Source organism: Apiospora aurea, assembly GCF_038362705.1.
Source record: "Apiospora aurea strain CBS 24483 chromosome Unknown utg000001l_segment0_segment0, whole genome shotgun sequence".
Classification (NCBI taxonomy): domain Eukaryota; kingdom Fungi; phylum Ascomycota; class Sordariomycetes; order Amphisphaeriales; family Apiosporaceae; genus Apiospora; species Apiospora aurea.
The window spans coordinates 7,009,625-7,024,565 of record NW_027117388.1 but is presented as its reverse complement, the minus strand read 5'-3'; the positions used below and the strand labels follow the sequence as shown (position 1 = coordinate 7,024,565).

The 14,941-nt window shown below is 55.2% G+C and overlaps 4 protein-coding genes across 4 annotated transcripts; 2 read left to right on the top strand and 2 right to left on the bottom strand.

Annotated features, from left to right (window-relative positions):
* Positions 1 to 120: 120 nt before the first annotated feature.
* PG986_002139 (uncharacterized protein) lies at positions 121 to 4,673 on the bottom strand (the record flags this gene model as incomplete). The annotated part of the gene is made up of 4 exons (XM_066838361.1): positions 121 to 1,017; positions 1,079 to 1,258; positions 1,312 to 4,332; positions 4,410 to 4,673. The coding sequence occupies 4 exons, from the start codon at positions 4,671 to 4,673 to the stop codon at positions 121 to 123; spliced, it is 4,362 nt and encodes a 1,453-aa protein (XP_066707254.1).
* Positions 4,674 to 7,109: 2,436 nt separating this feature from the next.
* PG986_002138 (uncharacterized protein) lies at positions 7,110 to 8,069 on the bottom strand (the record flags this gene model as incomplete). Its single annotated transcript, XM_066838360.1, has 1 exon — positions 7,110 to 8,069. One exon carries the CDS (start codon positions 8,067 to 8,069, stop codon positions 7,110 to 7,112), a length of 960 nt encoding a protein of 319 aa, XP_066707253.1.
* Positions 8,070 to 12,021: 3,952 nt separating this feature from the next.
* PG986_002137 (uncharacterized protein) lies at positions 12,022 to 12,828 on the top strand (the record flags this gene model as incomplete). The annotated part of the gene is made up of 2 exons (XM_066838359.1): positions 12,022 to 12,142; positions 12,224 to 12,828. The coding sequence occupies 2 exons, from the start codon at positions 12,022 to 12,024 to the stop codon at positions 12,826 to 12,828; spliced, it is 726 nt and encodes a 241-aa protein (XP_066707252.1).
* A 34-nt stretch (positions 12,829 to 12,862) lies between these two features.
* Positions 12,863 to 14,889, top strand: PG986_002136 (glycosyl hydrolase; the record flags this gene model as incomplete). Its single annotated transcript, XM_066838358.1, has 4 exons — positions 12,863 to 13,317; positions 13,403 to 14,138; positions 14,228 to 14,298; positions 14,391 to 14,889. 4 exons carry the CDS (start codon positions 12,863 to 12,865, stop codon positions 14,887 to 14,889), a joined length of 1,761 nt encoding a protein of 586 aa, XP_066707251.1.
* Between the last annotated feature and the right edge of the window lie 52 nt (positions 14,890 to 14,941).

The window sequence follows — 14,941 nt, the reverse complement described above, 5'->3', positions numbered from 1 at the left end:
CTGTCTTGTCTTTATGTCTTCAGGCGTACTAAGAAAAGTGGGAAATCGATCAAACGCTCTCTCGGAAACCACCAACCAGTGGCGCTGAACAGTTCCGAGTCGAGGCAACCCTCATCCTGCTCAGTCTCTCAGGTGCGAATAGCGACCGTTTCCGCCATTCTGCGTAAAAATGTGCGGACCGTTGCCGGTACCACCCTCAAACGTAGACGGCGCAGCCGGACTCGTGCCGCGACTACCGGCACCCGTGACGGCACTGTGGCCGTGGGCTCGGCTTCCTCCTGCATTCCGGGGACTCAGAACACCCAGTCTGGGACTACGAGGCACGGGGCTCTGTCGAGTCTCCCGGCGCGAGTTCCTGTACGCAGCCAACTGCTCTCGGATGCGGCCCAGCTCCATCTCGCGTTCACGCACAATCGTTCTCTGTTCGGAAACCTGGCGCACCAACTCCTTGACCTCATTGCGAGACTGCGCCTGGTTGATGAGCAAGATGTTCTCATCGGCCTTACGGGAGAGCTCTTCGTTTCGTCGTTCCAGGGCCGCCTTTTCGTTGGCAAGGCCTACTGCGGATTGGGACGCTTCCTGGTAGCGATCCTGTAAGTAGCAGTAATCGTTATCCCGCAGCGAGAGTCGTTTCTCCAGAGAAGCAAGCTTATCAGTCGCTTCTTGGAGGTCCTTTTCCAGCCTAGCGATCTTGGCGGTTTCGGGGTTGTCCGAGTTGAGAAGGGATGATGTAGCTTCGCCAAGCTTTTCTTTGAGTTCAGCATTTGCCGTCGCAAGTGCCGTGTTCTCTTTGGTTGACTGAGAGAGCTTGAACGAGAGTGTCTTGGTCTCGTTACGTGCGTCATCGCGGTCCTTTTTCATGCTACCGCGATCTCTCATAGCTGCCATGTATCTTGGCTGCATCTTCTCGACCCATGCATCCCAGCTGTCGACTTCCTTCTTGGTACGATCACTTAGATCTCGGAATCCGTCTCTTTGACTGCGCATCTCTACCAGGTCTGCCTCCAATTTGGCCACCTATAGTAAAGCGATTAGCACAAAGCCTCACAGATGTGATTGATTCGTTCATGTCTCCTACCTTAGCAGCTATGGCTTCCATTCTCTCCACCGACATCGTCATTGTGGGCTTTTCACCATGAACAAGGCTGTCATCTCCTATCATGTTTCTGAGAGAGTCACTAATGTGGGTCATGTTTGTTCCGCTAGTAGGCGGCTGCGACGTCCTTTGACGCTTAGGTAATGGCTCGTCGGCGTTGTCCTGGACTTGGGTTTAGTAGGGTATTTGAGGGGTCTAAAGAGTAGATGCCTTACGTTGGGACGTTTGCGGAATGTGAGTTGTCCTTGGCTATTGACCTCATGACTGCTCTGCGTGAAGTCACTCTGGGAATTAGACGGAATGTCCTCGAATACGGCTTCAGGTAACTCCTGGGGCGTCCAGTAGAAATCATCGTCCGGCGCCTCGATGTAAGTAGCAAAAGATTTGGCGATCGCATATGGTTCTGAAAACCCATGATCGGGACTCTCGATCATCTGTCTCGCGCGCAACAGGGCCAAAAGGAGCATGTATGTACGCTCTAGGGGCGGCGGCTTATCGGAGATTCGCAAATCGATATGCTGTGCGCTCGCGCTAATAACGAGAGCCATTGTAATCGGAACGAAGCCATCATCTCTCTGTCGGAGTTGACTTGGGCGGAAAGTGTGGTCGAAGGCAATTACTGCGTCAAAGTCGTTGGGAAGCGACGACAGATCAGCAATTGTGGACTTCACCATGATCGTCGGTCCCGGACCGCCCACCTCGACCGGGTTTCCATCATCATCCTTGAGCGGTCTCTCGAGCTCGACCCGAACGAGGATGTTCAAGATCTCGATGGGCTTTCCTGTCTGTGCCAAGATAAGGACCTTCTTCTCGGACTGCAGCCGCCTTAGCTCGTCGATGAACTCTCCGACAAATGCATATTTGCTATTCGAGCCACGTGCGTGTCTTGATCTTTGTTCGTCGCTGACGCCATTGTGGTCGACCATCTCCCTAAAGGGAGGAAGGTCACAGATCTCCTTCATTTTATCCAGCATGTGGTTAATCTTGTAAACCAACGAAGGTGACATGGGCGCGCTAGAACCAGAGCTGAAATTCTGGATAAATGTTTCGATGTCCTGTGTGTGCTTGCGCATCTCGTCATAGTAAGGGTTTCGCATGTTGTTCGCGAGAGGCAGGGTGATGAGATGTTCGTTTGGCCTCGTTCTCACATACGGGAGAAGGTTCCTGGGATACTCTTGCGACTCGGCCTGGCCAATGGGTTTGGAAGTTTCCTCGGGAGCTATATGTGGCACCTCGTCCAAGTGGCTGGGAACGAAGCCGTCGTCGGTAGGGATAGAGGGGCTTCTAGCTGCCTCATGATGCTCTATCGACAAAGTCAAAGCCGATGGGTCAAGCGTGGCAGGCTGTTCATGTATGGGCTCATGGAAGCCCATTGGAGCAGACGTAGCATTGAACGCAGGCCCTGCTGGTCCCGGGAACTCGGGGTGCCTATGCCCAAACACCGGAGAAGAATGCATGTCGACAGACTGGGCCGGCAATGAAGGAGATGCAATGGGCATGGAGAACTCGGCTGACAGGTCCTTCAATACGCCCGCCTCGGGAGCTCCAGCCGAGTCATGAGCAGTCGGAGAGGCATCTCGAGGTGCATCCTCAAAGCCTTCCAGCTCGAATGTGCCGAAGGCTTGCTCCTGAATCTGGCGAAAGGACTCGATTGCCGACAACGGCTTGTCTGAGGCCGGCGTACCATCCATGGTGGCTGACGGACTCGGCCGACTCAGGTGGAGTGAAGAGGGACTTGACTGCCTGTTAGCAAGAGCCCGTGTTGACGAATCCTGAAGAGATTGGGGAGGAAGCGAATGGCAAATTGAATTCGCCGAGTTAATTCCGCCAGAAGACTTCTCTGGTAGAGGTCGCAGTGATTGAGAGATTCCAGCAGCAAGATTGGAAGAAAGTCGGGTATTACCATCCAATTCACTCAAAGCTTGGCTGGAGTCCTGTGAGTTTTGCAGATTTGACTCGGGAATGACCTCGGCCTGGTACTGGTCGTGGTAGACGTCAAAGGCGCGTCGAGATCCAGCTTGCGATTGCGATTGCGATTGGCTGGAAATGTCCTCGACGGAGTTGACCGAGGAGTTGGGGACAATCTGGGCGTTCTGTGAGGAGATACTGGAAGCAGCCGTGTCTCTTGTAGAAAAGGACCGGTGGTGGCGTGACTGTGCTCCCTGCGATGATTGATGCTGCAGTGGTTGGTGCAGTTGTTGATGGTGTTGTGAGTGGCCTGACGACGCCTGCGAAACTGACAGTTCGAGGCTGGTCCGCTTTGCCCCACTTTCCTGGGCGGGTGGCTCGTACTCGAGTTGGGTCAGGAACACGGGTTCCCCTCCGGACGAGTTTGCGCCTTGCGAAACTTGGGATGAATAACTCCTGCCCAAGATCTCAAGTTCAGACTGCGAAGATAAAGATGAACTGTTAGTAGGCGCAGCCTGGGATGATTGCGCTGTTTTGCGATCGCCGTTCGTGGATCCAAAGTCCAGCCGCCCCTGCTCACTCTGGCTGGGCTGTGGCACGTGAGGTTCAACCTGACGGGAAGGAATCGATGTCGTAGACTGCTGCTGCGCCCGGCCAGAAGAGTGGCTGTCGAGTTGCGACTGTGACAGTCCGACACGCGGGCCACTGTTTGTGGTGCCTGAAAGTGAGTAACCCGACTGTTCCTGTGAATCTGGAATAACCGCAGACTGATGGATCAAAGATCGCGGTCTGTTGAGACCACCTTCGGATGTCGGCTGGCTAGCCTGCTGACTAGCCCGAGTGCTTTGCGACTGTGACTGTGACTGCGATTGCGACTGCGAAAACCTCTGGTATTCAGAGGGGTCAAAAGGGGGCTGTGCAGGCAATAGGATGGCAATGCTCGTACCGTTCGCCCCCGGGTCTCTGCTAGCAGCGATGCCAGTCTGCTCAACGACAGAGCTCGGAGGGACGCTCGAAGTCGAGGTCTCCTGATCAGAGTCCGGATACGCGCTCTGTCGTAGTCTACTGACGGTGCCACCTGTGCGCCGACTGCCGGGAGGCCCCCTGTTTCTGATTCCGGTTGCGCCACCAAAGTCCGACCCTTCCGGCTGTCCTCCCCGGCGCAGTCGATTATCCTCGCGAGTCGACGGGCTACTGCCGCGCAAAGAACCTCCTGAGGATTGAACCGAAGACCGTCGCCGATGCGGAGTGCTTGCAGCCACGCCGGTACGGGCCTTCTGTTTTTCCCACTCGTCTATGGCGTGTTGAGTTACGTTCGCAGCGGGCTCCTGATGCAGTCCGTCAGTAAAAGGCTTGTCGCCAATACCTAGTGCACGCATTTCGCGAAAGAAGGGGGCAGCAATACCCAAGTTGGCTCATACGGCCGGCCGGTTTCCGGATCCTGACCGATCCAAGCTATCAGGTACTCGACTCGGCCCCTTTTCTTCCGCTCTTGCAATATTCCTCGAATCTCCCAGAAATCCGAGTCCAGATTCACGTCGGGCGCAGGCGCGGGCGCAGGCTCTACCTTGGTCTTCTTGTGGCTGGCGGGAGCTTCCAAAGCTCTATTCGCCGATCGCTTTCGGTTGGGGTTGGGCAACTGCAGGGGGATCGAGCTTCGAGTACTCATTGACGGCCACCTCTGTTGCTTCAGACAACGCGCGCTGCAGAACCAAGCGATATCATGGTCAGCTGCCGGGGGGCTCTTGGTTGATTCGATAGGGGGTTAGGGGGCAATCGCGACCCAGAAGAGGCTCGTCGCGATATTGTGGTTCGCGAGACGCGATCGTGTCGTGTCGTGCAAATGGGACACTTACCGTCATCCGAAAATAGCTAATGAGCCAAGATAAGAAGTGGTTCGGGTGGGACAAGGATCTGCAGCGGGTGGCTGACGGCGCTATTGCTCCTCCACTGCAGTGAGTACACTAGCCACAGCCTACGTCTCACGTCACTGATTAGCCCAGGGCACGGTGAAAGTAACAAAAAGGTAAGAAGCTTCGCTTGCCAAAAGAAGAAAAAAAGAAGGAAAAAAAGGGGAAAAGGCAAAATATTCATTCGCTTGGCAAAAAGAGGAATCAAAAAGGGAAAGGGGAAGCAAGAGGCGAAATTAGGCGACCATAGAAACTCAGTGAGTATCCAATACTTGATCTTGAAGAGTTGGTGGTAATGGTGTGGTGATGAGTAGTGGGAGGGAAAAGCTCCAAGGTGGAATGATGTTGTTTCCAATCCAAATCCAATCAAATGGCCCGTCTGATAAGGCGCCCATTGATATATTTAGGCACCGGGGAACAATGATCGCTGGAGAGCACGGCCAAGTCTCGCCGCTTGCCGTTCCTGCCTTGTGAAATACGCAACGGTAGAGATTGCGATAAGAGGAGTTATGCCTCGTTTGTCGGAGGCACTGCAGGTGCCGTTGCTCGCCACTTGTTGCTCGCTCTTTTGTCGCTTGTCACTTCGCCCATGGCTTTTCGTCGTCATGCCATCAGGTGCCGCAGCAACCGACAATTCCAGCAGGACAACACCAAAGAAACCTTTTGGACTTACACTGATAAGGTTCATAGATTATTCGCCTGGCTGGCTTGATCAAGTTTGGGAGAAGGAGGGAGAATACTGGGTGGGGAGTGGATGGCGGCGAGCTGGCCAAATGTAACTGAAAGTGCCTCATATGGTCGGCGATTGCATATAACGGGCAAGTGGAGATCCAAGGCATCGACGCTTCAAATTAGTTATATTCACGAGAAACCAGGTAGTGATTCATGTTTATCTTGCTCAAGAAGGCACAAGCAGAACCACCTTGAGTGAAGGTCCAGATTGTCCTCACTTTGATAGAACTACTTCGAAGGCATTACTTCAACAAACGCCCTGGCTGGGTAACATAAAGGAAGCAACACATGATCATGGCTCATGGTAATATTTTATAGGATCTTTAAATTTAACACTGATTGTCTTCGCTGGTAGGTTAGTTTGGTAACATACAATTATTTATGTGAGAAACTGGAGTGTAAAACGTCTATGCCGGGGCCGACTTGGCACAGAATTGAAGTTCAGGCAGAAGAACAAAAGCAAAAATCGTTTCGGGGCCCCAAGACTATCGTCGACAGAAGTTGCAGACAGAGAGGGTTTGATAAAATACCTGTCTATCGACTGCATCTCCCTCAGCTTGTCGCCTCTCGGCCCCTGAGGCCAACTGCTCCCAGCCAATGATCCTGAGAAATACAAAGACCAATACCACGTTATCAAAGACGAAACCTTTGCCGATAAAATAGTACAGCAAAGTATCCCAGTCCACACCTAATAATAAAGATCAGCTTGCTGCAAGTAGCACGCTCAAGGACTGCTCACGTATATCTCCTAAATTGCCAACAGCCTGGAGGGGCTTTAGCACGGATAAGAATTAAAGTATCTCCCTCCCATTCTCATCATTATACTACCATGAAATATCCAGCAACTGCATTTCACGGCTTTCTATCAGGCGCTCACCATAAGCAGCCCATCCACATTTCCGGTGCAGCACTTCCCCTGAACCAACGACTTACGCCAACTTTACCAATACACCATGATATCAAAACAAATATCATACAAATCAAACTGAATCGCCGAACCTAACTAACCCCAACCCAAGCCTGAACCTGAACCTGAACCCTAGCCCGTCATATGCAACAGGTGATGTTTGGATCAAAGCTCGTCGACTTCATTCACGTCGTCAAAATCCCATGGCGTCACATGGCATTCTGAAAATCTGAAATAAAAGGATAAAAGGAGGCACCACACAGGAAGTGCGGATGGTGCTGCACAGTGTTCCCAATATCAAGGTTTGATCACATTTGTGTCGAGTCACATCTAACCCCCACAAGCCTAAGGGTTCTACACAAGTCATCACAGTCATGGACGGAAGAGAGCAAATTATAAGCATCGATCATATGTATTCGCACCTAAAGGCGGCGCTCTGACTTTAAAGTATATACACAGGAATAACAACATGTCTAGCATCAGACACAGGCAGTTGAGCTTTGGTTTAGTAGATTGAAGCGACCAGAGAGCCATCTGTCAGACAGACAGACACACTCTAGGACTCGAAGCGCTTAGCCTTGCGGTTCTGGCAAGAAGAAGAGCCGGCAGCGGCAGCGTTGACGTTGGCCTTGCCACCGAAGCCCATGCCGCCGTTGTTGTTGTTGTTGAAAGGAGCAGGGGCAGCGTTGTTGTTGATGTTGGCAGCAGGAGCGGCGGCAGCCTTGTTGGAGGAGGCACCGGAGCCACCGGGAGCAGCAACGCGCTTGTCGCCCGTCTTGCCGTCGGCGCTGCCGCGGATCTCGCCTCCGGCGATGACGTCGATGCCGGGGGTCTCGGGGTAGGAGGTAGAGCTGCCCCAGAGGGAGAAGTTGATGGCCTTGTCCTTGACGGCGTAGACGCCGGGGATCTTGGTGGTGGGGCCCGAGATGGCGGTGGCCTTGGAGCCCTGGACCTTGATCTGGGCGCAGGCGTAGTAGAACTCGGCGGCACCGGCGTGGGCACCGTGGAGGGCGATGTGCTCGGCGCGGACGAGGTACTCGCCATCGGGGACGGACTCGGGCATGACGAAGTTGACGTTGTTCTCCTTCCAGGAGCACCAGGCGTCGGTGCGGAGGGATTCGGCGTTGCCGGCCTTGCAGATCTTGCTCTGGGCGACCTTGAACCACTCGCCGCTGCCGTCCTCGTTCTTGGCGCCATTCTTGGCGGCGGTCATGTAGACCTGGGTGGGTCCGGGGTGCTCGATGCCGTTGGCACCGAAGGCCTGCTGGAAGCCGATCTTGTCACCGGGCTTGACGGTCATGACCTGGGGAGCGGCCTGGGCGTTGGTGTTGCAGACGAAGTCCTTGGAGAGGATCTCGTCACCCTTGGTGGGCATGTAGCCGCGGGTGTGCTTGCGGATGTAGGTGTTGTCACCACCCTGCTTGACATCGTTGACAAGGAGCTTGTCAAAGGTGTAGTGGGCGCTGGAGAGGCCGGCGAGGCCGAGGATGGCGGAAATGGTAACAGAGGTCTTCATGTTGTCGGTGGGGGTTGAGTGTTGTGTATGTGAAATGTGGTTGCAGTTGGAAGGTAGCAAAAGTTGAATTGTAGAGGATAACTAGTATGCCTAAAAAGAATGTAAAAGACCACAGGTCTGGAGTGTATGGAAAAGAATGGCGTTGAAGAACGAAGGTGAAGTAGAACGAAGCTTAGATGCGATGATCGTGATGAAGAAAGACCCCCAAGACAGAGAGCGGCGAACGGCAGGCGTCTTATATCGTCGACGTTCTGCACATGCTCCAAGCTCTCTCCCCTCGCGTGAGGCTCCTTTTTGGGGTCACTGTCGGTCAGCGCAGAGCCCCTGCAGGGCCTGACTCCCTGATGGGGTTGCTGCATGGCAGTTGCATGGCAAGCGCCGGCGTTGGGACTTCGTGTTGGGCCCGACAGCACCGGGCAGCATGCCAGTCGCAAACCCGCCAAGCCCTACGGCCATGGGTGAGGGTGGAGTCTTGTCGGCTCCTGAGCGCCGCGATACCATGCAGAGAATCAGGGCCAGTGCCTACCCTGGCCCAGTGTGCTGGGTTAAAGCCCGGCAGAGGGCGACAAGGGCGACAAGTTCAGAGTTCAGACGATGGAGGAAGCGCCTAGATGAGATTCAGCTTGGCGCGCCAGGTTCGGGCGTTGGGCCAGGTGAAATTGGAGGAAGATGAGGCTCTGCAAGTGCGTTATTCCTGGGTGGGCGCCCCGGCCATTCGTGTAAGTCCTGGCGATCCCATTGGCCGGCGGGGGGTTCTGTGGTGCTGCTACCCGCTGTCAGTCGTGCCTAGGCCCTATCCGGGTTAGACTGCCTAGACCTTCGAGACGTCTCGAATTTATTACAACCACGCTCCAGTCGCCAGTGAAAAGCGAGCCCACTTAATCTTGACAGCGCTGTTGAAGCCGGTGGGGAAGCCCTGTGGGGAGCGTAAGGCAGGGGAAGGCCGCCCGAAACTACGACGGCCAGGGGTGTCTAGGGTTGTTTACCAGGCACAGACAGGGCCGTTGGGCTATTTTTTTGCTTCTCATCAACCGACGAACGAACGACTTTTCGCTTTACTAGTAGAACACGAGGCGTGAGGCTTTAAACACACTTAGCCCCTGCCAAGCCAGTCCATGCGTCATTATTGGAGGGCGCGCAATATGTCTGGCCCCCTAAGGTACCTAGACGAACCGATGACGCCCAACTGGTTCCCTCCTTTCTGCAGTTTCTTGACACGGGCAACCAGCAACTCCAACCGCCTGAAACCGACTGACATATCAGATCGCCTCAAGGCCAACCGCCGATCTCAACTTCAAGCAGTTCGACGCGACCTGCCGAACTGATAACCCTTGGCGCGGCCCACGATCCTCGATAGGCACCGTCGACCGATCACCGTATCACGTTCGTCTTAAGATGGCAGACATCATCATGACGCCTCGCCGAGTGTTTGCTGACTGCATCTGTTTACATGGGCGCCAGCAATCTCAACCTCCCCAAACCCCACCAACCGGGCGTTCATGATCTCTACTAATGTTAGATAAGGAGCAAAGATCGAGATGAGGTAGGAGATAGTCACGATTCACGTGTGCGATAAATTAACCCCACCGGCACCGCTTTGCGTTCTCGTGAAAACAGGAAATCGAGAAACCCGGTCGCCTCCGCCGGTCCGCCTATCCCGGCCTTCCTGCCCCTCCCACTGACCGGGTTCTTCACCTCAACCGTACACAGAGGCATGGCGGGCGTGCACAGCCTTCCCCTGTTGGTGATTGCAGGGCTCATCTTGCACATCACATCATCTTCCATCTCACCGTTTCGTTTCCGCATGCGACCAAACTTTATTAGAGCTGAACCGCACTGGAACAAAACTCACAATCGATACCTACAGCTTCAGACACATACTTGCTTGGTAACTAGCGCCCGGCCTGGTTGGGTCTCAACAAGGACGTCAATGGCGGAGAGATAGTAGGTAGGTTAGACCTGATCCCCAGGCAGCGAGAGTCACTCCGAGCCAGTCCGAAGCTTTCACAGGGCCGTGTCGATCGAGAGTTTTTCGTACAACCAAATGACACAGAAAGCCACCGAGGCTGTTCGTCCGCATGGGCAGCGTAATACCGCTTCCCCGGTCCAGATCATGGCACGAGTGGATACGCTAAGCAGGGCCTTGGCCGGACGTTTTTATGTTTTGGTTATACTAGTGCTGGGCATACAAGCATTATACGAAACTCGACAAGGAGTCACAAACTATTTTGATCTATCATGATTTCGCCCACAGGCTTTGTATCATGTGTGAAGCAGGCAGTTAAGATAAGATCACCTGTCGTAAACGTTAACGTACGAGTGGTTGTCCGAGCTCCAGTTACTGGCGCCTGCGTGATTATCTTGGTTACGGAGCTCTGTCGGATTTATAATTTCTTCTTTCTTTTGCAACTCGATTCTCATCTGGGCCGAGTTTGGTTCATGCGAACAAGCCCTGCTGCATATTGGCAAGAGAGAGCTGGCTGGTCACAAGCGGACTGGCTGTCAGGGCATTTCCCAAACCCAGTATTTCCAATACCTGCAAAGCCATGTCCTGATTGCATCCTCAGGTACCAAATTTGCAGGTTTGGCGTCGGGGTTGCCCCGGCAGAACCTAACCTAACCTACCCCCTTTTACTTGTGTTTGCAGTGCGGGATGGGAACGAAATGTAGATCCCCAGCGTGGAATTCTGGCTTTCATCTGCCGAATGGATATGGCGATATGCTAGACTATCAGCTACATTCCAATAATAGAGATGAATATTTTGATTGCTTCCACAGAGATACACCCGCTTATAGGTCGCAACAATCCCCGACACCATTTACGTAGTTGAAAGATTCCTCCACCGCTGTATTCCGTTTACCTTGGGCTGTGCCGCCAGCCCATTGCGGGTACCCAGGTGAGGATTGGTCCATGTAATCGCCTATAAACTCCTGGAATTTAAGGGCGAGGACGTCCCGGGTACATGAATCATGCCTGCCGGATTCTTCACGTACTGCATTCTAAGCTGACCCCCCTAGACGGACATTCTACTGCACAAATACTCCTCGGCCCTTCACATTCTTACATGCAAATCGGACGTTTCTGGCTGTCATACAATGTTGTCAAGCTCCAGCAGACCGCCACACAAGTACCGAAGAAAGGGAAAAGAAAAGCATGGAAAAGTTCTTGAAGGCGAAAAGCAGTCACAGACTGAGGGACGAGGACCCGGGTTCATTCGATCTTCTAGAAGCAGACGAGGCAAACTTGCCGGCTCTGGGTATTCAGCTGAGATCTGAGACTTGTCTACACTTTTTGAGGCGCATTGTCGATAACGCTCTTGCTAGCCAATCATGAAGGTGGTCGTGCTTTTAGCTTGGCATCCCTTGGCAGTAAGTACATGTCGTTTGCAATTGTTACTGCAATGGACCTCATTGAGACTGCCCTCAACATCGACCGAATACGACGTAAGTTTTCAGTAACCTCATAACTCTTTCTTTTTCTTGGGCGCCAGGGAAAGTCATTATTACCGTGCCGCCTCATTGGATAGGCAGGAGGTCGAGTAAGACGTCATAGTCCCTATACGTTTCGCCAAGGATATAGGACTGCCGATGCCCCCTCCCCCGCAGTCCTTTCGAAGACCAAAAAAAAACACAGCCTACTGCAATGCGCATCTGCGGGGAATGAATAGTGTCTTGCGGACGACGGCAATGCACAACGTGACTAGTGTGTTCTCCGCACCTTTTCATGTAAGACAGCCGGTTATGCGGGGTGGGGGAGTGGGAAGCCAAACGCAGCGGGAGCCGAGCTGAGCAAGATGGAAATTCTCCTCAGCCGGGGTAGAGACAAGATGAGGGGGTAGGTCCGGGTATATATCGTCCGTATGGGAGGTTTCTCTTAGTGTAACGCTCTTTGGATCTTTTGTGCATCGCAAGGGCATTCTCTCGGTCTCAGACGGCCCTCAAAAAAAACAAGATGGCTCTCAAATCGGTATTGGTATCGGCGCTGTTGCATTTCTCCTTGGCCGAAGTCGTGGACTACGCGCAATATGTAAACCCCCTCATCGGAGGCTCCGGCCCCTTCGAAGGCCTCGCCTGTAAGTGAAGGGGCCGCTCATTTCACTTGTGCCTCGCTGGGCAGCATGCGTCATAACTGGTAGCTGACGACGTGTATCCAGTCGGCGGCGGGGACATCTTCGTCGGCGGCGCCCTCCCCTTCGGCGTCGCCAAGGTCGGCATCGACACCTACGAGCCCAACGTCTCCTTCGCCGTCATCAACGGCGGCTGGACCCCCAAGGGGCTCGTGACGGGCCTCAGCATGCTGCACGAGAGCGGCACGGGCGGCGCGCCCAAGTACGGCGTCGTGTCGCAGATGCCGCTCGTCGGGAGCCTTTCTTCTTCGGAGGAAGGGGCGCCAGGGACCATCAACATCCTCGATAACCGCACGTACTGGCAGCAGCGCGTCGGCGACGACACGGCGCGGGTCGGGTACTTCAAGACGCAGCTCGAGAGCGGCGTCGCGGTGGAGCTCTCGGGCGCTCGCCATGCGGGGATGATGCGGTACTCTTTCCCTACCAGCAATGAGGAGAGGCATGTCCTCGTGGACTTGTCGCACTATCTTCCCCAGGAGTCTGGAGGCCCGAGCAGCCAGGCTTACCTGGGCGGCGAGATCAGTCTCGACGGCGCCACGTACCAGGGCCACGCGACCTACGAGGGGGGCTGGAACGACGGGGCCCCCTTTCACGATCTACTTCTGCGGAGAGTTCGAGACGGCGCCCAATGAGGCCAAGACGTTCAGGGGCAGAAACACGGAGCCCATGGCGAGACATCATGTGTTCAGCAACGAGCCCGTCGGTCAGGCCGTGTTCGGCCCTAACGCTTTCAATTCCAACAACACCGCCGCCATGACCGCGTCCTCGGGGCCAATGAATGACCGTGTCGGGGCCGTGTTCAGCTGGAAAGCGGAAACTCCAGTGGTGACCTCACGCGTCGGCATATCCTTCATCTCCGCAAGCAAGGCATGTAAGTTCAAGGACGAGGAGATCCCGACGTGGAACCTCAGCGACACCGTCGACGCCGCGGTCGCGGAGTGGAACCGAGACGTCTTCAGCAAGATCCGGGTGGCCACCGAAGGCGAATCGGCTAATCGGACGAACCTGGTGCTGCTCTACTCCTCGCTCTACTTCATGCACCTGATGCCCTCGGACCGGACGGGGGAGAACGCCCTATGGGACTCGGGCGAACCGTCCTGGGATGACTTTTACACACTATGGTAAGCAGTTCATTCATCCATCCGACAACAACACCCAATCTAATCCCCTGCCGTGTTGCTGAACCCCTGTAACCCCTTTTGCCAGGGACACCTTCCGCTGCACCGTAAGCCTCCACCACCTCCTCCAGCCCGCCTCCTACGAAGGCCAAATCCGGTCCCTCATCGACGTCTGGCGGCACGAGGGCTACATGCCCGACGGCCGGTCCGGCAACTTCAACGGGCTCGTCCAGGGCGGCAGCAACGCCGACAACGTGCTCGCCGACGCGTACGTCAAGGGGCTGCGCGGCGGCATCAACTGGACGGCGGGCTACGAGGCCATGCGCAAGAACGCCGAGGTGACGCCCTACAACACCTTCGGCAGCACGGACCCCTCGGCGAGCATCAAGGAGGGCCGCGGCGCGCTCGACGACTGGGTTGGGCTCGGGTACGTCTCGGTCGATGGGAATACGCGGTGCCTGTCGCGGACGGTCGAGTACTCTCTGAACGACTACGCGCTCAGCGTCGTGGCCGCCGGAGGCGAAGAAGTGGGCGCGGCTCCTGGCGATGTGGAGAAGTACCTGAACCGGTCGGCGGGCTGGCAGCGCACATGGAACCACGATGTGACGAGCCGGGGGTTCAGCGGGTTCCTCACGCCGCGGCTTGCGAACGGCAGCTGGAACGCGACGGGCTATAACCCGGCCCTGTGCGGCGATTGCGAATGGAAGTCCATCACGTACGAGGCGACGCCGTGGGAGTATTCGTTCACCGTCCCTCACGACATGCAGAGCCTGATCCAGTACATGGGCGAGGAGACCGAGTTTGAGAGGAGGTTGGATTACATCGTCAGTATTTTCCAAGTATCACGCACCGTGAACGCTAAACCCGTATTAAAGGAGATGCAAATACTGACTGTCGGGGGTGATCACTGTAGTTCCAACCAAACACAAGCGAACAAAATCTCGAAGCCAACGGCGCCGGCATCACCACCATCATGAACATCGGGTAAGCCCCCCTCCATTGGTTTCTTCCCTTAACCCCTGAGCCAGAACCAACCAACCCCACACTAACCGCTTCCCCCATTTGTTTATCCACAGCAACGAACCCGACTTCGCCACCCCCTACCTCTACCACTACCTCAACCACCAATCCAAATCCGTGAACCAGTCCCGCGCCCTCGCGAACCAGTACTTCCACGACGCCCTCTACGGCGTCCCCGGCAACAGCGACGCCGGCGCCCTCAACTCCTGGCTCGTCTGGCAGATGCTGGGCCTGTACCCCGTCGTGACCCAGCCCGTCTACCTGCTCGCGTCCCCCTGGTTCGCTGACGTCAACGTCACCGTCAACGGGGACCGCACCCTGCGCATCACGAGCCGAGGCGGCGGCAGTAATAGTGGCAACCCCGCCACCGCGCTCGGCCACAGCGGCTTCTACGTCCAGTCGGTCAAGGTCAACGGCGAGCCCTGGGACCGCAACTGGCTCCTCCACGACGCCGTCATGGTCGACGGCGGCACCATCGAGTTCGAGGTCGGCGACGAGCCCGTCCAGTGGGAGAAGGGCGACGTACCGCCCAGCCCGGGCCACTATGTGATCTGAAGACTGAGTATCTATTGACATCATGGATCAACTATCAACCTTCCATAGAGTA